The sequence below is a fragment of the Mastigoproctus giganteus genome, chromosome 10 (assembly GCF_048544385.1).
Source record: "Mastigoproctus giganteus isolate SK-2022 chromosome 10, ASM4854438v1, whole genome shotgun sequence".
NCBI classification, from domain to species: domain Eukaryota; kingdom Metazoa; phylum Arthropoda; class Arachnida; order Uropygi; family Thelyphonidae; genus Mastigoproctus; species Mastigoproctus giganteus.
Window position 1 is genome coordinate 196,667,678 of NC_143584.1, and position 26,048 is coordinate 196,693,725.

At 43.3% G+C, this 26,048-nt stretch overlaps 1 protein-coding gene across 1 annotated transcript in view; it reads right to left on the minus strand.

Annotated features, from left to right (window-relative positions):
* Nucleotides 1-5,994: 5,994 nt before the first annotated feature.
* The window catches only part of LOC150079731 (uncharacterized), a 66,092-nt gene continuing 46,038 nt past the window's right edge, over nt 5,995-26,048 (minus strand). Inside the window, exon 5 of the mRNA XM_090383199.1 lies at nt 5,995-6,394. Coding sequence (XP_090239325.1) covers nt 5,995-6,394 — 400 coding nt within the window. The remainder of the gene's footprint in view (nt 6,395-26,048) is intronic.

The following is a 26,048-nucleotide window of genomic DNA, read 5'->3' on the forward strand; positions in this document are numbered from 1 at the left end:
TCATGAAAAACTACTTGCTCCTTCCACTGGAAAGCTCCTTGGACAAGAACTATCACCGCCTTAATTTGTCAGCTGCTAAAACAGCAAAATAATTAGTTTCTTCGCATTGCTTTCTTCACGAAACAAGGTGTGAACATCTAAAAACAGGTCCCAAAAATGTAAAAATAAACATAACCATTTAATACAGTCGTGTTGTTTTAATTAAATTTCTTGAAAGGGGCAATTTATTGATATTAACCAGATCAACAGTCTGGATCACAATTAAGAAGGCTTTCACAATTACCTAATGATATATGCCCGCTAATGACATCTACACTAATGAGTCTAACCTCTGTTACCTCCAATATTTATGGTTATTGCTCCGAGTTAATTAGGTTGGACCAACGAGAATTTGTTATCTAAATAACAATAACGAAACGCTTGAATTAAGAGCAGTCTCATCTTATTAATTTACGTGCCTTAGATGAAGAAAATGTTTTACAGGGGCACCAGTCATTGTTTTCCTATGTAAATATATCCTTAAAGTAATGACTCTGCTACAACACCGATCAGAGATCTCGTGACTGAGAATAATGGAGCAGCTTTTGTTCCTGGTAGCACGTAAGAGTGCAAGAAGTGGATTTTCTTCGATCTTAAACGCCATATTGCAGGCATTTAATAACCAAATCTGTGACGGCTGCTTATATCAGTCTTCTGAAACAAGTCTTCGACCGGACCTTGAGAATTGCACTTTAACAACAAAGAATAAAGTTGAAGAACAAAGTTAATGAGCAATATCCTCATGGGTCATTAATGATTACACTGTGAAAGTCTCGCGATAATTGCTGACCCATCAAAGAGAAAGCAATCAGTTCTGCAGTCTGTGAAAACAAAGTGCCAAAATGTGCATTTTCTTTTGATACTTCAACTTCGGAATTGATTAATAACTTTCGCATTGTGACACTCAAACATTGACAAACATGTTAAGCCCTCGTTCTTCAGTGAAAAAAAAAATAGTTTCTCAACACATTTGAGTAGACAAAAGTAGTCCCAAGTACTAACACAGCAATCTGAGAGGATGCAGATTTTCTTTTTTCCTCCACTTTAATATTTTCTCTGCTTTCATCTTTGTTTTTTCAATATACTGCCTGAGCATGGATCCAAGTAGTTCGTGCGAAGATTAATAAAAAAACGTACTTCAGCTGACCTTATTTCGTAGGTTTTTGCGAAAGAACATTTTTTTTTTTTTTTCACATGTAAATCGATTCTGTAGCTATCCCCTAAATTCCCTAAAAAAAAAGGTGTACAGGACAATCAAAAACCAATTGAAATTGGTTTTTGATTGTCCTGTACACCTTTTTTCCCCCTTACGTTTTCATTTTTTCGCTAATCCAAAGCTCGTGCTTTTTAATTAGACGCCTAAGTGCGTTTAACATTTGTGTTTAACATTGAAGCCATTACTTCTCCACCCATCGTGAATATTTTTGCGCCAAATCCTGAAGACTGAAGTAAGATGACAACTGCCAACATGTCTACAGCGCTCTCTAACTCATTAGATGTGGAAAGAGGTTTATATATTTAATTTGGAAAGAATATATGTGTGGCCTTACTCTGGTGCATAGGGTACACTATGCATAGGGTTAATAGTAAGGCTTTGGTGTTAAATTGAATGTACATAAACTTTGGGCTACCCTTTGCATCATCATACTGGCCTTGTATTTGTCCTACGGAGGTGTCACATGGTTGTTAGCCACCCCTAAAAAAATAGTTATTTTATGCATATGTTTGTAAAGTTTCTGGCTGCTGTTTCAAGATATAAATATCATTTTTGCAAATTTTATTGCTGCCCTCCAATTATGTCCCATCTTCAATAAGTTGGCCACAGCCATAAAGTTTTACTTATATCTTGTATAGATTTCCAGATAGGTTTTGGGTATAATTATTTTAATAATTGTAACAAGTTGAAGATTTAATATTGAATAAAGAAACCTTTATTTTACCTTATATGCATCTTTGTAGTCTTTCGTGATAACACATACACAAACATCAATATGGATACCAAAGCAGCTATGTCTTTCAAGCAAGACGATAAAGAGATGATAATTTTTTTCTCAGATGATCATGAGACTGGGATGGACGACTTTCCCTCCATTGGTGCCTGCATGCCCAATCAAACTTTTTTGTCAATAAAAATGTATGTATGCATACAACAGTCTATATTCACGATCACTTGCACCAGATTCTTCCAAAGATCTCCTCTGGACGGCTACAGCTTAATGAATTTGTCATTTTGTAACTGGAATTCGTTCGGGTTCATCTACATTTTCCTCCTTCTCCTCATTGGAGAAATTATCTTTAACAGACCAAGCAATTTCTTCGTCTGTTAAAGCTGTAGTAACTTGTAGATCACCATCTATGTCCACCAAATCATTAAACTCCTGTTCACCGTTGTCTTCAGGCTTTTCAACGTGATCAGTATCGTGACTTAGTCGCCCATCATGAATAATTAATCCACAGTTATATCCGCAATATGATATAACTTCCTTTTGGCATCTCTCATATTTCACACCCTTTTGGCATCTCTCATATTGTGGATATAACTTCGCAACTGTGATGACTTGTTGTATTACGTGGGTACCCGCCCACCCACTGATGATGAAGCCGCATAGCTTCGAAAGACAGACCTATCAGTTGTATCCCAACGATGTACAAGATTATAACCAAGCAAAAATCGCATCACTTGGACAGCCAGAACATAATAGCCAAACGCACTGTTTAGTGTTAATTATATGGTGCCAAAGACCCTAAAACACTAGGTCTGCCAGAGAACATATACAAGGAATTCCAGAAAGTGGCAATCCTGAATACCTGTAATATAGCCAAAGTTCCTGGATGTACAGTAACATGACACATAACAGCCACCCTGTGCACTTGGTAGTAAAACCTGTCGCAGTGTGGATACACCGGCTTACAAACTGGGATACCGGTTATTTTTTTCCGGTATTGATACAAAAAATACCGGTTTTCCGGTACTAATTTAAAATTAATAATTGTTCTAATTTAATCACATAAAGGTTATAAAATCACCTTTATGTGATTATGACGTCATTATCTCTACTTGCAAATGTTCGATAAATTATCGATAGGACACCATGCAACATTGCAACCTGTCTATAATTCTCTGTCAACTTCATGTCTCACCGAATCGGAACTCCCAAGTCCCGTTTCTCCCTTACTGACTTTAGTTCAGCTCCACCAAGTGTATAAATTATTTTTTGATGATTTGATTTTGAAGATGATTTGAGAATTTCTCCTGGTCACATTGGGGTGGTTGAAAGACTTTTTTGTAGTATGAACTCTGATATATCTTATGAAATATCCTTTGCATAAGAAACTCTTGTCACAAGTTAAGCAGCTCAAAGGCTTCCACCCAAAATGAACTTTGAGATGAATTTTAAGCCTCCCATTCGTTGAGAATTTCTGAGCACTGTTTGAAGAGCTGATTGGTTTCCCTTATTGTGTTATATGAGTTGTGTTTCAAGATAATTTATGAAGTTGCAGGTGTTTCTGAAGTTTTTCATTCTTTAAACCTTTTACGGCAAATTTTACAGGAAACGTACTTGTCCTTATTATGAATTCCCAGATATCTTGAGGGGAAATCTTCAGTGCGTAGTAACTGATGTATAATGCTAATATTTAGAAAGACTGGGTATCTGTTTTGACTAGTGATATTTGGTAAAACTCCTTCAGCAGTGTTAATTCGCTTGATTATCTTGTACGCGAATAGAAAAAATAAATAAATTGTCAGAGATTGAAGATTTCGCTTTACGAATATGTATGGAAATTTCACCTTTGGAAAAATGTATAGTATTACTTTTTTTACCATTTGAACCATGAATCTGTGTGAATAAATTCAAATTAATGTCCAGTTCAGGAAACGTCGCGAAAAAGTTCTTGATATCGTTGTCGAGGTATATGTTTTCTAGACATGTTTTTTTTAAATTTCATCATAATTCAAGTTGAATTCCATCTGAATGGTTTATAAGTGTTCCTTCTATAAATAAAAAAATACACGTCTCCTTTATTTGAAGTTTATAAGTCATTATTGGAGTACAGGTGTTATGTTGCGTTTATTCCTACTACAGCTGCATTCACCTTTCGCCTTCCATTCATCTGTATTCCTCTGAGATGGTTGGCTTTGAAACATCAATGAGTTCCTTTGATTTCACGATTGTGGCTCTTGTAAAAAGTACTCCAATAATCACAGCTTTCTGAAAATCGAAAAGTTGAAATGTTTCCCAAGACCGGATCGATTAGGAAGCCATGGGAAAGCGAATAGAAGGTATATGACAGCAAGAAAGTTCATGTTACCACGTATCAATTTATATTTGCATACCTCGCATTTAATTATCTGTTTACATCAATTACAAAAGGTTTTTAAATTTCTAGCCACTGAGTGTATAACAAAGTCACCATGGACCTCATGGAAAAAGACTTAACAGAAAAGGAAGTTAACCCAAAAGAAGAACCTTTAAATAATGTCACTTTTAAATTAAAAAAAAAAAAAAAAAACTAAACGATCCGAAATAATAAACGTTCCTCTATCATCACCTAATTCATAAAATTGTTCAACTAATCATTTTGTCAATTTTACAAACAATACCGTATTTTGTAGCTGTTACAGGTGTTTGCCGCATGGCAGATTCAAACGCGTGTGCTGTTGTAGTTTATTTAACCACTTGGGTAATAAATATTTGTTTTTAAAAAAAAGTGCTATATTTTAATACAAAAAATCAATTGAATTTAGTATGATAGTCCTTCTTGGCCGGATATTTTGACAGAGTTTTTGAGCTAAAAGGCATACGATAAGCAAAGGGCGCTTATAATCTTGCAAATTGAATTCCTTCTAATTGTGAATATCTTTATGATGACCAGAGAGGTAGAAACAACACATCTTGCAAAATGCAAGCTCTTCGTAATTCAGAGAGAGTGAATAAATATGGAGCTGGAGTAGATAAATTAGAATACTGAAGAATGAAAAATGGCAGAGGAAGGAAGCGATTTTAGATTATTATTCAGGCAGACAATGAGGTTGTCAATCCGGTAGGTGGCAACTAGGACCGCTGGTATTCTGTCATAATTCCACTATGTGATTGTATGGGAATATATATTGTTCGTTGGGACATAGCCATAGTGAGGTTACGAAAATTCAAAGGCAACCATTATTTTCTTTTAAATTTGATTAAAAGCAACAATTTTAATTTAATTAATTATCCAAATGAATAAAGTATTAAAACAAAAATGTAATGGAAGTTTGGTTTAAAGAGAAAATCAACAGAAATACAGTGGGATTTAATTTAATCATTCTACAGTTTATATTTATTTAAAGTATTAAAAAAAATTCATATCTACAGATTACATAAAGCATATTTCTGATTTTATTCACTATCTTTCATTTTTCCAAATGAATTCACTATCATACCGCTGTTTCCTGTACATCAATTTGACCGTACGTTATGAAGTGCTTGAAAATTAATATTCCTTTATTCTAGGATCGAATGCTTCTGTGTTCTATGAGAATCTTTTCTTTCTGAGATCATCTTAGCAATTCTCTGAGAACGTATTCTCAGAGTGTGAAGAGCTGAACGGTTTTTTTAAGATTGAGATGGTTTCCAAAGTTTCCGCTCCTGAAGAATTCTCCCCACAAATTTCGCATTTGAAAGATTTTCCTCCAACATTAATTTTGGCATGCCGTCTGAGGCTCGCTGAGTATGAGAACTTCTTCTGACATGATGGACAGCTGAAAGGGTTTTCACCAGTATGAACTCTGAGATGACTTTGCAGGTGGTGTTTTGGTGAGAATTTCTTCTGACAGATTGGACAACTAAACGGTTTTTCTCCACTATGAATTCTGACATGGCATCTGAGACTGGTTGAGTGTGAGAACTTCTTCTGACATGTTGGACAGCTGAAAGGTTTTTCTCCACTATGCATTCTGAGATGATACTGCAGGCCTCATATCTGAGGGAAATTCTTCTCGCAGATTGGGCAATTGAAAGGTTTTTCTCCACTATGAATTCTGAGATGACATTGCAGACCTGTTTTACATGAAAACTGCTTTTCACAGCTTGGACAGTTGAAACGTTTTTCTCCCCTATGATTTCTGAGATGATATTGCAGGTTGCTTTTATTTCGGAACTTCTTCTGACATGTTAGACAGCTAAAAGGTTTTTCTGCAGTATGAATTCTGAGATGATACTGCAGGCCTGATTTATGTGAGAACTTCTTCTCAGAGCATAGACAACTGAAAGATTTTTCTCCACTATGAATTCTGACATGGTATCTGAGGTACTTGGACACTGAGAACTTCTTCTCACATGTTGGACAGCTTAAAGGTTTTCCTCCAGTATGAATTCTGAGATGATATTGCAGGGCGTTTTACTTGAGAACTTCTTCTGACGACTTGGAGAACTGAGACGGTTCTTCTCCAGTATTAATTCTGACATGGCGTATGAGGTTCGCTGAAACTGATAACTTCTTATGACATGTTGGACAGGTGAAAGGTTTTTCTCCAGTATTAATTCTGAGATAATATTGCAGGCCGTTTTCATGTGAAAACCTCTCACAGGTACGACTGCTGAAAGGTTTTTCTCGATTATGAATTTTGAGATGTCTCTGAGTTTTCCTCTTTTGAGAACTTCATTTCACAGGTTGGGCAGATGAATGGTTTCTCGTTAATTTCATCCTCAGGTGAATTTTTGGAATTTTTTTTTTGTGAAAACTTCTCATTGCTTTAAAATCCAAACTGTTTTTCTCCATTATGAACTGAAATTTGCTATGGTAAATTGTTTGCACGCGAATAATGTTTAACAGAATTTAGACATATGAAGCGTTTTTCTGCAAAGTAACCTTTGCGATAACTTTTAGACTTCCTTTTACTGACAATTACAAGCACTGGTTGGTCAGGTGAGAATCTCATGAAATGTCATCTGAACTCAAAACTTCTTCCACATAACCTCACAAAAGAAATGTCTCTCCTTTCGGTCTGCATTTGATGTGTAAATTCCTTTTTTCATCCACAATCATTATCAAGTGATTTAATTATAATCTGATGGTAGTATGACATAAATTTTTGTTTTTTTTTTTTTTGCAATGTTCCCGTTTGATACTACGGACAATATTTCATTTATTCATTCTGTAAAGTTCTGCATTTGTGCCACTGTGCACAAAAAATCTGCACAGAATCCTTGTTAGAATAGGTAAAGCAGGTGTTAAGCATGTAGGTTCGGGTCTCTCACTTTAAATTATATGGAGCTTTTCGACTATCAGAAATTCACTCTTTTTAAAATATTTTCTAACTGAATCCTTTAAAATTGATAATTCAGTAGTGATTTAATTTCTTATGATATTTAGTTCTTTTCATTACCAGTATTCACCTTAACTCCTCTTTTCTATTTATATGGTACATGTAACCTAAAATAAACGGTAAAAATTCATATAAATACCATGTTCCATAATCAAATATACACTCAATGTCCAAAAATTTTGAAACCTTTATTCAACACCTAGGTGGACTCAGCTTTTTCTCAAAATACTGCACGTAAACCTTTTGCCATATATTGCACTAAATGTTTGTGGACGTGTAGCTCAAGATTTGCCCTTTCTTCCATTAGGATATTTGTCAGCTGGATATTAGGATAGGATATTTTTATTTTTTCTTCCACTCTTTTTACGCTTTTTACATAACTCCTTGAAACACTCTAGTGATTTCCTTTTTCTCAAATTCGACTCCTGCTAATTTAATCCAAGACCAACAACTTAATGAAAATTGAAATCACCGGTTACCGTCACGATTGGATCGCGTAAGGGGCACGAGGAAAAAGCTTACAGAACTTACCAGATAATAAGGACCTTTTGGTCATACCATGTGGAAATTTATGTTCCCTTAACTTAAGTTAGATATCTGTTCACAGTAAATGCAAAAGGTTTCTAATATTTTGGTCAGTGAGTGAAAATTTTCTGCATTACTTTTAATATGGATAACACAATACATCAATTTTTGTAAATTTAAAAGAATTTTTGTTTAACTTTTGTTTCTACCATCTCATAATGTTCTCTGTATTCATGCAACCTCAATAGTAAACTGATAAACAAGAAATACACAGTTGTCTCTTACGTCATCGAGAAAAGTATATCCATACCTGTTGTGTGGATTCATAGTGCTGTCAAAACTTATTAATGTACAAAAGTGATCTTACCAATGACTTCAAACAGATTTACATTAATATCTGCTAAATGAATCGATGAACTTATAGTATTTTGTGGTCTGTCAGGGCATTATTGGAGTGGGCTACGTTTCGGTATCACGATAGTATAAAATGGAAAAACGAAGAACCTATTTTTATGTTTTCAACTTTGGAGTTAGGGCTTACTGTTCACAGAAGATGAACAAAATAATTAAAATATAAAGAAAAAGGCAAACACAACAAGGTTTCGATTTCATAAGAGAAATTCCACGATATCCTGTCGTATAATGCAATCTCTGAAAATAAATAAATAAATAAATAATAATAATTCTTGATGTTCTGGATTCACTAACAGAGAAGGCATTAAATATTAAACTGAAATTTTCTCTATGCAAGATGGAAGAGGGTTCCTCCTCCGATTAATATCACGGATTATTGATGGCATGCGGAGCTGCAAATTGGAAAAGTTAACGTTTAAATTAAGAACTTGCATTTAAACGAGATAAAGACCACTGATAAAAGAAAACATCTCCTGACTAACAGATATTTATTTAAAGTATACCCAGTAAAATAAAATAAAATAAAATATTTCCAGAAGCTTTCGGAACTCGTGTCCCTTTCTCAACTGACAGAATTTTTAAATACATTACAAGCAAACTGTGGCACGTTACTCATTCGTCATTGTTGTAGCACGGACGTGTGCTGCCTTGCGCCAGTGATCATCCATCAATAAAACGGTTGTCTCCAGGATTGGATGTATACGCATGCCTTTCTGGCGATTTAATGCCTTAGGGTTGTTCATTATGTTTAGTGACTCTAGCCATAGGCGGTGGCGAAAGTGTCGCGCGTGGTCCACTATCTCAAAGTCGCGCTTGGGGTCAAGATCGTGGTTGGTAGCCCAAAAATGTTCTGCAAGCGCGGACTGGTCAGTTTCGGCAAGCCGGATTGCTCTGTCGTGTTCCGTGAGGCGATCCTGGAGACGTCTCGATGTCTCACCTACGTAGCAACTGTTACAGGCCCTACAGGTGATACGGTACACTACATTGCTGCGTAAGACAGGTGTGACAGGGGTCTTCACACTGGAGACAAGTGAACGTAGGTTCCTACCTGGTAATTGTACACATTTTATGTTGTAACTTCTCAGGATCTTCGAGATACGTCCTGACACTCCTGGATAGTACGGAATGTAGGCGGATGATATGCCGACTTGCTTCGGAGGTCTTGGGTTGGAAGTAAGCTCTTGTGCCTGTAACAAGCATCTGTTTAGTACATGGGATGGATAACCGCATCTGGTTAAGTCCGCCTTCACACGGGAGATCTCGTTACGTCTAATTGTGTCGGTGCTGGAATGGCTCCAGGCCCTGGAGAACAGGGTGCGGGCAGTGCTATTGAGATGGCTTGGAGCGTGGCCGGACCCGTAGTTGGTGAATTGACCGCACCACATGGGTTTGCGGTATACTGAGGTCTCTAGATGTGGGCCTACGCGATGCACTAGCACGTCCAGAAACGGGAGCGAACCGTCCACCTCTGATTCTACGGTAAACTTGATGAAATTGGATAGAGAGTTGAGGTATTCTAGTAGTACCGTTTCAGAACCACGTGGTATTATGGTAAAAATATCGTCGACATATCTACACCACGTTGTAATAGGTGTAGGTGGGTTCTGGTGTATCTGCTTCTCCAGATCTTCCATGGCGATGTTAGCTACTACGGAACTGACAGGGGCACCCATAGCAGTGCCATGTACTTGTTTGTAGAGTGAGTCTTCAAAGGTGAAGATGCTGCTAGAGAGGCATAGGTTGAGGGCGGTACAGATGTCATCAGTGGATAGTGACGTCCTGGATTGGAGGCTTAAGTCGCTCTCAAGGAGCCTTCTGGCGCAGTGCACGGCCTGTTGGACGGGAATCGAGGTGAATAAAGAAACCACGTCAAATGATGCCATGACAGAGTTATCAGGGATTGAAATGTCCTTAATGGTGTTAATGAATTCACTGCTGTTTTTAACGGTGTGAGATGTATTACCTATAAGAGGCGAGAGGAGGCTCGCGATGTGTTTGGACAGTTCATACGTTGGGGCACTGCAGCAAGACACTATAGGTCTGAGAGGAATACCCGGTTTATGGATCTTTGGTAATCCGTAGAATTGTGGTAGTTGACAGCCAGTACCACGCAGAAGATGGTGAGTCGCGGTCGGGATCTTCTTATCTTTAAGCCATGCGTGGACAAGTTTATTAACATTTGCTTCCAGACGTTTCAAGACTTTAACGGGAGGATCAGGTAGAGGTTCATATACGTTAGGATCGAGTAATAGGGCCAAGGCTTTCTCTCGGTAGGCTGATCGGTCCAGCACAACAGTCCGGCGCCCTTTATCCGCAGGAAGTACAACGATGGAGTTGTCTTTTCTTATAGATGACAGGGCGGCACGTTGGCGGTGGTTGAGGTTTGAGCACGTTTTTCGAGTGTTGCGGAGGACTGCGGCAGTCTTGAATCGGATCTCGTTGGCAGTTTCTTCGGGAAGGTTGGTAATACTGGCTTCTATGCCCATAGCGAGCTGTGTGATGGGAGGTTTCGATGGTATAACGGCGAATTTCATACCGTTTGATAAAACACTCAGCTGCTCGTTGGACAGTTGTTTGTTACTTAGATTCAAGACGAAAGAAGTCGTGTCGTCTGAACGAGTGTTCGTCTTTAAGGAGTTAGTTTCTATGCTCAAGTTTATGAACTTGCGCTGTTGGCGTAAACGGTAGGTATCCGAGGTCTGACTAGCCCGATGGCAGATGGTATGTATAAGGTTTGTAAATACAATAGGCGAGACCTTACCTTGTATATGTTGTAACAGTCTGGACTTGTTGTAGTCAGCGTTCCTGATTTCATGGTGGAGATGGGATATCCATAAATTTAACGTGCGCAGGCTGAAGTTAAAGCAGGCACGATCCATATGAGAGTTGTGGAACGGGGCTTTGTATCGGAACCCTTTAGGTATAATTCGATTGCTTTTGCATCTGTGGGCGAAGCGTAAATGTTGCCTGTAGCGAGCTATTGAGAGGAAGCATTTTTGCAACTGTGCACAATCGTTGTAGGTATTATGGCCATAAAGTGATCGAATAGTGACAAATGGGCCTGGAGTACTGGGGTCCATAGTTTAACAGATATTTATTTAAAGTATACCCAGTAAAATAAAATAAAATAAAATATTTCCAGAAGCTTTCGGAACTCGTGTCCCTTTCTCAACTGACAGAATTTTTAAATACATTACAAGCAAACTGTGGCACGTTACTCATTCGTCATTGTTGTAGCACGGACGTGTGCTGCCTTGCGCCAGTGATCATCCATCAATAAAACGGTTGTCTCCAGGATTGGATGTATACGCATGCCTTTCTGGCGATTTAATGCCTTAGGGTTGTTCATTATGTTTAGTGACTCTAGCCATAGGCGGTGGCGAAAGTGTCGCGCGTGGTCCACTATCTCAAAGTCGCGCTTGGGGTCAAGATCGTGGTTGGTAGCCCAAAAATGTTCTGCAAGCGCGGACTGGTCAGTTTCGGCAAGCCGGATTGCTCTGTCGTGTTCCGTGAGGCGATCCTGGAGACGTCTCGATGTCTCACCTACGTAGCAACTGTTACAGGCCCTACAGGTGATACGGTACACTACATTGCTGCGTAAGACAGGTGTGACAGGGGTCTTCACACTGGAGACAAGTGAACGTAGGTTCCTACCTGGTAATTGTACACATTTTATGTTGTAACTTCTCAGGATCTTCGAGATACGTCCTGACACTCCTGGATAGTACGGAATGTAGGCGGATGATATGCCGACTTGCTTCGGAGGTCTTGGGTTGGAAGTAAGCTCTTGTGCCTGTAACAAGCATCTGTTTAGTACATGGGATGGATAACCGCATCTGGTTAAGTCCGCCTTCACACGGGAGATCTCGTTACGTCTAATTGTGTCGGTGCTGGAATGGCTCCAGGCCCTGGAGAACAGGGTGCGGGCAGTGCTATTGAGATGGCTTGGAGCGTGGCCGGACCCGTAGTTGGTGAATTGACCGCACCACATGGGTTTGCGGTATACTGAGGTCTCTAGATGTGGGCCTACGCGATGCACTAGCACGTCCAGAAACGGGAGCGAACCGTCCACCTCTGATTCTACGGTAAACTTGATGAAATTGGATAGAGAGTTGAGGTATTCTAGTAGTACCGTTTCAGAACCACGTGGTATTATGGTAAAAATATCGTCGACATATCTACACCACGTTGTAATAGGTGTAGGTGGGTTCTGGTGTATCTGCTTCTCCAGATCTTCCATGGCGATGTTAGCTACTACGGAACTGACAGGGGCACCCATAGCAGTGCCATGTACTTGTTTGTAGAGTGAGTCTTCAAAGGTGAAGATGCTGCTAGAGAGGCATAGGTTGAGGGCGGTACAGATGTCATCAGTGGATAGTGACGTCCTGGATTGGAGGCTTAAGTCGCTCTCAAGGAGCCTTCTGGCGCAGTGCACGGCCTGTTGGACGGGAATCGAGGTGAATAAAGAAACCACGTCAAATGATGCCATGACAGAGTTATCAGGGATTGAAATGTCCTTAATGGTGTTAATGAATTCACTGCTGTTTTTAACGGTGTGAGATGTATTACCTATAAGAGGCGAGAGGAGGCTCGCGATGTGTTTGGACAGTTCATACGTTGGGGCACTGCAGCAAGACACTATAGGTCTGAGAGGAATACCCGGTTTATGGATCTTTGGTAATCCGTAGAATTGTGGTAGTTGACAGCCAGTACCACGCAGAAGATGGTGAGTCGCGGTCGGGATCTTCTTATCTTTAAGCCATGCGTGGACAAGTTTATTAACATTTGCTTCCAGACGTTTCAAGACTTTAACGGGAGGATCAGGTAGAGGTTCATATACGTTAGGATCGAGTAATAGGGCCAAGGCTTTCTCTCGGTAGGCTGATCGGTCCAGCACAACAGTCCGGCGCCCTTTATCTGCAGGAAGTACAACGATGGAGTTGTCTTTTCTTATAGATGACAGGGCGGCACGTTGGCGGTGGTTGAGGTTTGAGCACGTTTTTCGAGTGTTGCGGAGGACTGCGGCAGTCTTGAATCGGATCTCGTTGGCAGTTTCTTCGGGAAGGTTGGTAATACTGGCTTCTATGCCCATAGCGAGCTGTGTGATGGGAGGTTTCGATGGTATAACGGCGAATTTCATACCGTTTGATAAAACACTCAGCTGCTCGTTGGACAGTTGTTTGTTACTTAGATTCAAGACGAAAGAAGTCGTGTCGTCTGAACGAGTGTTCGTCTTTAAGGAGTTAGTTTCTATGCTCAAGTTTATGAACTTGCGCTGTTGGCGTAAACGGTAGGTATCCGAGGTCTGACTAGCCCGATGGCAGATGGTATGTATAAGGTTTGTAAATACAATAGGCGAGACCTTACCTTGTATATGTTGTAACAGTCTGGACTTGTTGTAGTCAGCGTTCCTGATTTCATGGTGGAGATGGGATATCCATAAATTTAACGTGCGCAGGCTGAAGTTAAAGCAGGCACGATCCATATGAGAGTTGTGGAACGGGGCTTTGTATCGGAACCCTTTAGGTATAATTCGATTGCTTTTGCATCTGTGGGCGAAGCGTAAATGTTGCCTGTAGCGAGCTATTGAGAGGAAGCATTTTTGCAACTGTGCACAATCGTTGTAGGTATTATGGCCATAAAGTGATCGAATAGTGACAAATGGGCCTGGAGTACTGGGGTCCATAGTTTAACAGATATTTATTTAAAGTATACCCAGTAAAATAAAATAAAATAAAATATTTCCAGAAGCTTTCGGAACTCGTGTCCCTTTCTCAACTGACAGAATTTTTAAATACATTACAAGCAAACTGTGGCACGTTACTCATTCGTCATTGTTGTAGCACGGACGTGTGCTGCCTTGCGCCAGTGATCATCCATCAATAAAACGGTTGTCTCCAGGATTGGATGTATACGCATGCCTTTCTGGCGATTTAATGCCTTAGGGTTGTTCATTATGTTTAGTGACTCTAGCCATAGGCGGTGGCGAAAGTGTCGCGCGTGGTCCACTATCTCAAAGTCGCGCTTGGGGTCAAGATCGTGGTTGGTAGCCCAAAAATGTTCTGCAAGCGCGGACTGGTCAGTTTCGGCAAGCCGGATTGCTCTGTCGTGTTCCGTGAGGCGATCCTGGAGACGTCTCGATGTCTCACCTACGTAGCAACTGTTACAGGCCCTACAGGTGATACGGTACACTACATTGCTGCGTAAGACAGGTGTGACAGGGGTCTTCACACTGGAGACAAGTGAACGTAGGTTCCTACCTGGTAATTGTACACATTTTATGTTGTAACTTCTCAGGATCTTCGAGATACGTCCTGACACTCCTGGATAGTACGGAATGTAGGCGGATGATATGCCGACTTGCTTCGGAGGTCTTGGGTTGGAAGTAAGCTCTTGTGCCTGTAACAAGCATCTGTTTAGTACATGGGATGGATAACCGCATCTGGTTAAGTCCGCCTTCACACGGGAGATCTCGTTACGTCTAATTGTGTCGGTGCTGGAATGGCTCCAGGCCCTGGAGAACAGGGTGCGGGCAGTGCTATTGAGATGGCTTGGAGCGTGGCCGGACCCGTAGTTGGTGAATTGACCGCACCACATGGGTTTGCGGTATACTGAGGTCTCTAGATGTGGGCCTACGCGATGCACTAGCACGTCCAGAAACGGGAGCGAACCGTCCACCTCTGATTCTACGGTAAACTTGATGAAATTGGATAGAGAGTTGAGGTATTCTAGTAGTACCGTTTCAGAACCACGTGGTATTATGGTAAAAATATCGTCGACATATCTACACCACGTTGTAATAGGTGTAGGTGGGTTCTGGTGTATCTGCTTCTCCAGATCTTCCATGGCGATGTTAGCTACTACGGAACTGACAGGGGCACCCATAGCAGTGCCATGTACTTGTTTGTAGAGTGAGTCTTCAAAGGTGAAGATGCTGCTAGAGAGGCATAGGTTGAGGGCGGTACAGATGTCATCAGTGGATAGTGACGTCCTGGATTGGAGGCTTAAGTCGCTCTCAAGGAGCCTTCTGGCGCAGTGCACGGCCTGTTGGACGGGAATCGAGGTGAATAAAGAAACCACGTCAAATGATGCCATGACAGAGTTATCAGGGATTGAAATGTCCTTAATGGTGTTAATGAATTCACTGCTGTTTTTAACGGTGTGAGATGTATTACCTATAAGAGGCGAGAGGAGGCTCGCGATGTGTTTGGACAGTTCATACGTTGGGGCACTGCAGCAAGACACTATAGGTCTGAGAGGAATACCCGGTTTATGGATCTTTGGTAATCCGTAGAATTGTGGTAGTTGACAGCCAGTACCACGCAGAAGATGGTGAGTCGCGGTCGGGATCTTCTTATCTTTAAGCCATGCGTGGACAAGTTTATTAACATTTGCTTCCAGACGTTTCAAGACTTTAACGGGAGGATCAGGTAGAGGTTCATATACGTTAGGATCGAGTAATAGGGCCAAGGCTTTCTCTCGGTAGGCTGATCGGTCCAGCACAACAGTCCGGCGCCCTTTATCCGCAGGAAGTACAACGATGGAGTTGTCTTTTCTTATAGATGACAGGGCGGCACGTTGGCGGTGGTTGAGGTTTGAGCACGTTTTTCGAGTGTTGCGGAGGACTGCGGCAGTCTTGAATCGGATCTCGTTGGCAGTTTCTTCGGGAAGGTTGGTAATACTGGCTTCTATGCCCATAGCGAGCTGTGTGATGGGAGGTTTCGATGGTATAACGGCGAATTTCATACCGTTTGATAAAACACTCAGCTGCTCGTTGGACAGTTGTTTGTTACTTAGATTCAAGACGAAAGAAGTCGTGTCGTCTGAACGAGTGTTCGTCTTTAAGGAGTTAGTTTCTATGCTCAAGTTTATGAACTTGCGCTGTTGGCGTAAACGGTAGGTATCCGAGGTCTGACTAGCCCGATGGCAGATGGTATGTATAAGGTTTGTAAATACAATAGGCGAGACCTTACCTTGTATATGTTGTAACAGTCTGGACTTGTTGTAGTCAGCGTTCCTGATTTCATGGTGGAGATGGGATATCCATAAATTTAACGTGCGCAGGCTGAAGTTAAAGCAGGCACGATCCATATGAGAGTTGTGGAACGGGGCTTTGTATCGGAACCCTTTAGGTATAATTCGATTGCTTTTGCATCTGTGGGCGAAGCGTAAATGTTGCCTGTAGCGAGCTATTGAGAGGAAGCATTTTTGCAACTGTGCACAATCGTTGTAGGTATTATGGCCATAAAGTGATCGAATAGTGACAAATGGGCCTGGAGTACTGGGGTCCATAGTTTAACAGATATTTATTTAAAGTATACCCAGTAAAATAAAATAAAATAAAATATTTCCAGAAGCTTTCGGAACTCGTGTCCCTTTCTCAACTGACAGAATTTCCAGAATTTTCCAGCACCGACACAATTAGACGTAACGAGATCTCCCGTGTGAAGGCGGACTTAACCAGATGCGGTTATCCATCCCATGTACTAAACAGATGCTTGTTACAGGCACAAGAGCTTACTTCCAACCCAAGACCTCCGAAGCAAGTCGGCATATCATCCGCCTACATTCCGTACTATCCAGGAGTGTCAGGACGTATCTCGAAGATCCTGAGAAGTTACAACATAAAATGTGTACAATTACCAGGTAGGAACCTACGTTCACTTGTCTCCAGTGTGAAGACCCCTGTCACACCTGTCTTACGCAGCAATGTAGTGTACCGTATCACCTGTAGGGCCTGTAACAGTTGCTACGTAGGTGAGACATCGAGACGTCTCCAGGATCGCCTCACGGAACACGACAGAGCAATCCGGCTTGCCGAAACTGACCAGTCCGCGCTTGCAGAACATTTTTGGGCTACCAACCACGATCTTGACCCCAAGCGCGACTTTGAGATAGTGGACCACGCGCGACACTTTCGCCACCGCCTATGGCTAGAGTCACTAAACATAATGAACAACCCTAAGGCATTAAATCGCCAGAAAGGCATGCGTATACATCCAATCCTGGAGACAACCGTTTTATTGATGGATGATCACTGGCGCAAGGCAGCACACGTCCGTGCTACAACAATGACGAATGAGTAACGTGCCACAGTTTGCTTGTAATGTAACAGGCCGTGCACTGCGCCAGAAGGCTCCTTGAGAGCGACTTAAGCCTCCAATCCAGGACGTCACTATCCACTGATGACATCTGTACCGCCCTCAACCTATGCCTCTCTAGCAGCATCTTCACCTTTGAAGACTCACTCTACAAACAAGTACATGGCACTGCTATGGGTGCCCCTGTCAGTTCCGTAGTAGCTAACATCGCCATGGAAGATCTGGAGAAGCAGATACACCAGAACCCACCTACACCTATTACAACGTGGTGTAGATATGTCGACGATATTTTTACCATAATACCACGTGGTTCTGAAACGGTACTACTAGAATACCTCAACTCTCTATCCAATTTCATCAAGTTTACCGTAGAATCAGAGGTGGACGGTTCGCTCCCGTTTCTGGACGTGCTAGTGCATCGCGTAGGCCCACATCTAGAGACCTCAGTATACCGCAAACCCATGTGGTGCGGTCAATTCACCAACTACGGGTCCGGCCACGCTCCAAGCCATCTCAATAGCACTGCCCGCACCCTGTTCTCCAGGGCCTGGAGCCATTCCAGCACCGACACAATTAGACGTAACGAGATCTCCCGTGTGAAGGCGGACTTAACCAGATGCGGTTATCCATCCCATGTACTAAACAGATGCTTGTTACAGGCACAAGAGCTTACTTCCAACCCAAGACCTCCGAAGCAAGTCGGCATATCATCCGCCTACATTCCGTACTATCCAGGAGTGTCAGGACGTATCTCGAAGATCCTGAGAAGTTACAACATAAAATGTGTACAATTACCAGGTAGGAACCTACGTTCACTTGTCTCCAGTGTGAAGACCCCTGTCACACCTGTCTTACGCAGCAATGTAGTGTACCGTATCACCTGTAGGGCCTGTAACAGTTGCTACGTAGGTGAGACATCGAGACGTCTCCAGGATCGCCTCACGGAACACGACAGAGCAATCCGGCTTGCCGAAACTGACCAGTCCGCGCTTGCAGAACATTTTTGGGCTACCAACCACGATCTTGACCCCAAGCGCGACTTTGAGATAGTGGACCACGCGCGACACTTTCGCCACCGCCTATGGCTAGAGTCACTAAACATAATGAACAACCCTAAGGCATTAAATCGCCAGAAAGGCATGCATATACATCCAATCCTGGAGACAACCGTTTTATTGATGGATGATCACTGGCGCAAGGCAGCACACGTCCGTGCTACAACAATGACGAATGAGTAACGTGCCACAGTTTGCTTGTAATGTAACAGGCCGTGCACTGCGCCAGAAGGCTCCTTGAGAGCGACTTAAGCCTCCAATCCAGGACGTCACTATCCACTGATGACATCTGTACCGCCCTCAACCTATGCGTCTCTAGCAGCATCTTCACCTTTGAAGACTCACTCTACAAACAAGTACATGGCACTGCTATGGGTGCCCCTGTCAGTTCCGTAGTAGCTAACATCGCCATGGAAGATCTGGAGAAGCAGATACACCAGAACCCACCTACACCTATTACAACGTGGTGTAGATATGTCGACGATATTTTTACCATAATACCACGTGGTTCTGAAACGGTACTACTAGAATACCTCAACTCTCTATCCAATTTCATCAAGTTTACCGTAGAATCAGAGGTGGACGGTTCGCTCCCGTTTCTGGACGTGCTAGTGCATCGCGTAGGCCCACATCTAGAGACCTCAGTATACCGCAAACCCATGTGGTGCGGTCAATTCACCAACTACGGGTCCGGCCACGCTCCAAGCCATCTCAATAGCACTGCCCGCACCCTGTTCTCCAGGGCCTGGAGCCATTCCAGCACCGACACAATTAGACGTAACGAGATCTCCCGTGTGAAGGCGGACTTAACCAGATGCGGTTATCCATCCCATGTACTAAACAGATGCTTGTTACAGGCACAAGAGCTTACTTCCAACCCAAGACCTCCGAAGCAAGTCGGCATATCATCCGCCTACATTCCGTACTATCCAGGAGTGTCAGGACGTATCTCGAAGATCCTGAGAAGTTACAACATAAAATGTGTACAATTACCAGGTAGGAACCTACGTTCACTTGTCTCCAGTGTGAAGACCCCTGTCACACCTGTCTTACGCAGCAATGTAGTGTACCGTATCACCTGTAGGGCCTGTAACAGTTGCTACGTAGGTGAGACATCGAGACGTCTCCAGGATCGCCTCACGGAACACGACAGAGCAATCCGGCTTGCCGAAACTGACCAGTCCGCGCTTGCAGAACATTTTTGGGCTACCAACCACGATCTTGACCCCAAGCGCGACTTTGAGATAGTGGACCACGCGCGACACTTTCGCCACCGCCTATGGCTAGAGTCACTAAACATAATGAACAACCCTAAGGCATTAAATCGCCAGAAAGGCATGCGTATACATCCAATCCTGGAGACAACCGTTTTATTGATGGATGATCACTGGCGCAAGGCAGCACACGTCCGTGCTACAACAATGACGAATGAGTAACGTGCCACAGTTTGCTTGTAATGTAACAGGCCGTGCACTGCGCCAGAAGGCTCCTTGAGAGCGACTTAAGCCTCCAATCCAGGACGTCACTATCCACTGATGACATCTGTACCGCCCTCAACCTATGCCTCTCTAGCAGCATCTTCACCTTTGAAGACTCACTCTACAAACAAGTACATGGCACTGCTATGGGTGCCCCTGTCAGTTCCGTAGTAGCTAACATCGCCATGGAAGATCTGGAGAAGCAGATACACCAGAACCCACCTACACCTATTACAACGTGGTGTAGATATGTCGACGATATTTTTACCATAATACCACGTGGTTCTGAAACGGTACTACTAGAATACCTCAACTCTCTATCCAATTTCATCAAGTTTACCGTAGAATCAGAGGTGGACGGTTCGCTCCCGTTTCTGGACGTGCTAGTGCATCGCGTAGGCCCACATCTAGAGACCTCAGTATACCGCAAACCCATGTGGTGCGGTCAATTCACCAACTACGGGTCCGGCCACGCTCCAAGCCATCTCAATAGCACTGCCCGCACCCTGTTCTCCAGGGCCTGGAGCCATTCCAGCACCGACACAATTAGACGTAACGAGATCTCCCGTGTGAAGGCGGACTTAACCAGATGCGGTTATCCATCCCATGTACTAAACAGATGCTTGTTACAGGCACAAGAGCTTACTTCCAACCCAAGACCTCCGAAGCAAGTCGGCATATCATCCGCCTACATTCCGTACTATCCAGGAGTGTCAGGACGTATCTCGAAGATCCTGAGAAGTTACAACATAAAATGTGTACAATTACCAGGTAGGAACCTACGTTCACTTGTCTCCAGTGTGAAGACCCCTGTCACACCTGTCTTACGCAGCAATGTAGTGTACCGTATCACCTGTAGGGCCTGTAACAGTTGCTACGTAGGTGAGACATCGAGACGTCTCCAGGATCGCCTCACGGAACACGACAGAGCAATCCGGCTTGCCGAAACTGACCAGTCCGCGCTTGCAGAACATTTTTGGGCTACCAACCACGATCTTGACCCCAAGCGCGACTTTGAGATAGTGGACCACGCGCGACACTTTCGCCACCGCCTATGGCTAGAGTCACTAAACATAATGAACAACCCTAAGGCATTAAATCGCCAGAAAGGCATGCGTATACATCCAATCCTGGAGACAACCGTTTTATTGATGGATGATCACTGGCGCAAGGCAGCACACGTCCGTGCTACAACAATGACGAATGAGTAACGTGCCACAGTTTGCTTGTAATGTAACAGGCCGTGCACTGCGCCAGAAGGCTCCTTGAGAGCGACTTAAGCCTCCAATCCAGGACGTCACTATCCACTGATGACATCTGTACCGCCCTCAACCTATGCCTCTCTAGCAGCATCTTCACCTTTGAAGACTCACTCTACAAACAAGTACATGGCACTGCTATGGGTGCCCCTGTCAGTTCCGTAGTAGCTAACATCGCCATGGAAGATCTGGAGAAGCAGATACACCAGAACCCACCTACACCTATTACAACGTGGTGTAGATATGTCGACGATATTTTTACCATAATACCACGTGGTTCTGAAACGGTACTACTAGAATACCTCAACTCTCTATCCAATTTCATCAAGTTTACCGTAGAATCAGAGGTGGACGGTTCGCTCCCGTTTCTGGACGTGCTAGTGCATCGCGTAGGCCCACATCTAGAGACCTCAGTATACCGCAAACCCATGTGGTGCGGTCAATTCACCAACTACGGGTCCGGCCACGCTCCAAGCCATCTCAATAGCACTGCCCGCACCCTGTTCTCCAGGGCCTGGAGCCATTCCAGCACCGACACAATTAGACGTAACGAGATCTCCCGTGTGAAGGCGGACTTAACCAGATGCGGTTATCCATCCCATGTACTAAACAGATGCTTGTTACAGGCACAAGAGCTTACTTCCAACCCAAGACCTCCGAAGCAAGTCGGCATATCATCCGCCTACATTCCGTACTATCCAGGAGTGTCAGGACGTATCTCGAAGATCCTGAGAAGTTACAACATAAAATGTGTACAATTACCAGGTAGGAACCTACGTTCACTTGTCTCCAGTGTGAAGACCCCTGTCACACCTGTCTTACGCAGCAATGTAGTGTACCGTATCACCTGTAGGGCCTGTAACAGTTGCTACGTAGGTGAGACATCGAGACGTCTCCAGGATCGCCTCACGGAACACGACAGAGCAATCCGGCTTGCCGAAACTGACCAGTCCGCGCTTGCAGAACATTTTTGGGCTACCAACCACGATCTTGACCCCAAGCGCGACTTTGAGATAGTGGACCACGCGCGACACTTTCGCCACCGCCTATGGCTAGAGTCACTAAACATAATGAACAACCCTAAGGCATTAAATCGCCAGAAAGGCATGCGTATACATCCAATCCTGGAGACAACCGTTTTATTGATGGATGATCACTGGCGCAAGGCAGCACACGTCCGTGCTACAACAATGACGAATGAGTAATGTGCCACAGTTTGCTTGTAATGTATTTAAAAATTCTGTCAGTTGAGAAAGGGACACGAGTTCCGAAAGCTTCTGGAAATATTTTATTTTATTTTATTTTACTGGGTATACTTTAAATAAATATCTGTTAAACTATGGACCCCAGTACTCCAGGCCCATTTGTCACTATTCGATCACTTTATGGCCATAATACCTACAACGATTGTGCACAGTTGCAAAAATGCTTCCTCTCAATAGCTCGCTACAGGCAACATTTACGCTTCGCCCACAGATGCAAAAGCAATCGAATTATACCTAAAGGGTTCCGATACAAAGCCCCGTTCCACAACTCTCATATGGATCGTGCCTGCTTTAACTTCAGCCTGCGCACGTTAAATTTATGGATATCCCATCTCCACCATGAAATCAGGAACGCTGACTACAACAAGTCCAGACTGTTACAACATATACAAGGTAAGGTCTCGCCTATTGTATTTACAAACCTTATACATACCATCTGCCATCGGGCTAGTCAGACCTCGGATACCTACCGTTTACGCCAACAGCGCAAGTTCATAAACTTGAGCATAGAAACTAACTCCTTAAAGACGAACACTCGTTCAGACGACACGACTTCTTTCGTCTTGAATCTAAGTAACAAACAACTGTCCAACGAGCAGCTGAGTGTTTTATCAAACGGTATGAAATTCGCCGTTATACCATCGAAACCTCCCATCACACAGCTCGCTATGGGCATAGAAGCCAGTATTACCAACCTTCCCGAAGAAACTGCCAACGAGATCCGATTCAAGACTGCCGCAGTCCTCCGCAACACTCGAAAAACGTGCTCAAACCTCAACCACCGCCAACGTGCCGCCCTGTCATCTATAAGAAAAGACAACTCCATCGTTGTACTTCCTGCGGATAAAGGGCGCCGGACTGTTGTGCTGGACCGATCAGCCTACCGAGAGAAAGCCTTGGCCCTATTACTCGATCCTAACGTATATGAACCTCTACCTGATCCTCCCGTTAAAGTCTTGAAACGTCTGGAAGCAAATGTTAATAAACTTGTCCACGCATGGCTTAAAGATAAGAAGATCCCGACCGCGACTCACCATCTTCTGCGTGGTACTGGCTGTCAACTACCACAATTCTACGGATTACCAAAGATCCATAAACCGGGTATTCCTCTCAGACCTATAGTGTCTTGCTGCAGTGCCCCAACGTATGAACTGTCCAAACACATCGCGAGCCTCCTCTCGCCTCTTATAGGTAATACATCTCACACCGTTAAAAACAGCAGTGAATTCATTAACACCATTAAGGACATTTCAATCCCTGATAACTCTGTCATGGCATCATTTGACGTGGTTTCTTTATTCACCTCGATTCCCGTCCAACAGGCCGTGCACTGCGCCAGAAGGCTCCTTGAGAGCGACTTAAGCCTCCAATCCAGGACGTCACTATCCACTGATGACATCTGTACCGCCCTCAACCTATGCCTCTCTAGCAGCATCTTCACCTTTGAAGACTCACTCTACAAACAAGTACATGGCACTGCTATGGGTGCCCCTGTCAGTTCCGTAGTAGCTAACATCGCCATGGAAGATCTGGAGAAGCAGATACACCAGAACCCACCTACACCTATTACAACGTGGTGTAGATATGTCGACGATATTTTTACCATAATACCACGTGGTTCTGAAACGGTACTACTAGAATACCTCAACTCTCTATCCAATTTCATCAAGTTTACCGTAGAATCAGAGGTGGACGGTTCGCTCCCGTTTCTGGACGTGCTAGTGCATCGCGTAGGCCCACATCTAGAGACCTCAGTATACCGCAAACCCATGTGGTGCGGTCAATTCACCAACTACGGGTCCGGCCACGCTCCAAGCCATCTCAATAGCACTGCCCGCACCCTGTTCTCCAGGGCCTGGAGCCATTCCAGCACCGACACAATTAGACGTAACGAGATCTCCCGTGTGAAGGCGGACTTAACCAGATGCGGTTATCCATCCCATGTACTAAACAGATGCTTGTTACAGGCACAAGAGCTTACTTCCAACCCAAGACCTCCGAAGCAAGTCGGCATATCATCCGCCTACATTCCGTACTATCCAGGAGTGTCAGGACGTATCTCGAAGATCCTGAGAAGTTACAACATAAAATGTGTACAATTACCAGGTAGGAACCTACGTTCACTTGTCTCCAGTGTGAAGACCCCTGTCACACCTGTCTTACGCAGCAATGTAGTGTACCGTATCACCTGTAGGGCCTGTAACAGTTGCTACGTAGGTGAGACATCGAGACGTCTCCAGGATCGCCTCACGGAACACGACAGAGCAATCCGGCTTGCCGAAACTGACCAGTCCGCGCTTGCAGAACATTTTTGGGCTACCAACCACGATCTTGACCCCAAGCGCGACTTTGAGATAGTGGACCACGCGCGACACTTTCGCCACCGCCTATGGCTAGAGTCACTAAACATAATGAACAACCCTAAGGCATTAAATCGCCAGAAAGGCATGCGTATACATCCAATCCTGGAGACAACCGTTTTATTGATGGATGATCACTGGCGCAAGGCAGCACACGTCCGTGCTACAACAATGACGAATGAGTAACGTGCCACAGTTTGCTTGTAATGTATTTAAAAATTCTGTCAGTTGAGAAAGGGACACGAGTTCCGAAAGCTTCTGGAAATATTTTATTTTATTTTATTTTACTGGGTATACTTTAAATAAATATCTGTTAAACTATGGACCCCAGTACTCCAGGCCCATTTGTCACTATCTCCTGACTCTTTCTGCGATATTCATATTTTTGGAAAACCAAAAGAGGTTTTGGCAGGATTCATCTTAGACAATGGTGAGATGAAAGCAGTCAAGCAATGGTGCGAACAGAAATAAGTTTTGCAAGGATAAATAATCACAGATCAGATAAGCAACGAAAACCAATGATTTTTTTTGGAAAATAAAATACCACTTACACTTATTGAAGTAAACAAATCTAGTACTTGCTTGACTCACGATGGTATAAAGATTTAATGATTATTATACAAATCTTCACCTTCACATAAATACAAATAACCAATAGATTAACATAGCTAGTTTTATGAAATCTGCATTGAAAACGTCATGACCGCCTTCATAATAATAGTAATATCTTCTTCTTGCCACCGGTAACCACCACACGAACTAAGACCGCTGAAAGTTCCACAAGGTACGCTGCATCACGTCTCCAGATTTGGGTCCTGCATGTCTGTGACAGCTCATTGCAGTGGATTCAATTTCAGAATCTGCCACTAAACGTAATCGAGTGGATATTCAGTGGGATTCATACCCTGCGGCGACCGTAGATCCTGGAAGTCGCTTTCGTGCTCGAAAAACAACACTCGAACAATATAGGCAACGTGTCACGGCGTATTATTCTGGTGGAAAGCATTTCTCTGCGCGGTAGAACAGTGGTATCGTCACCGGGTGGAAAAGGCCCCGTACGAATCCCGTCGATGAGGAGAGGAAATTTAGTGGGCTTATTTCACTCTGTGGCTGAGTTAGTCGGTCTTAGGCGTAGAGAGCAAAACCCCTCTCCCAGCCCCCCAGAAAAAGGTTTTTTTTTTTTCGTCCGGAAAATCGACCAGAAAACACACGCATGTTACAGACAAAAAAGTATGTGTAGACGTAA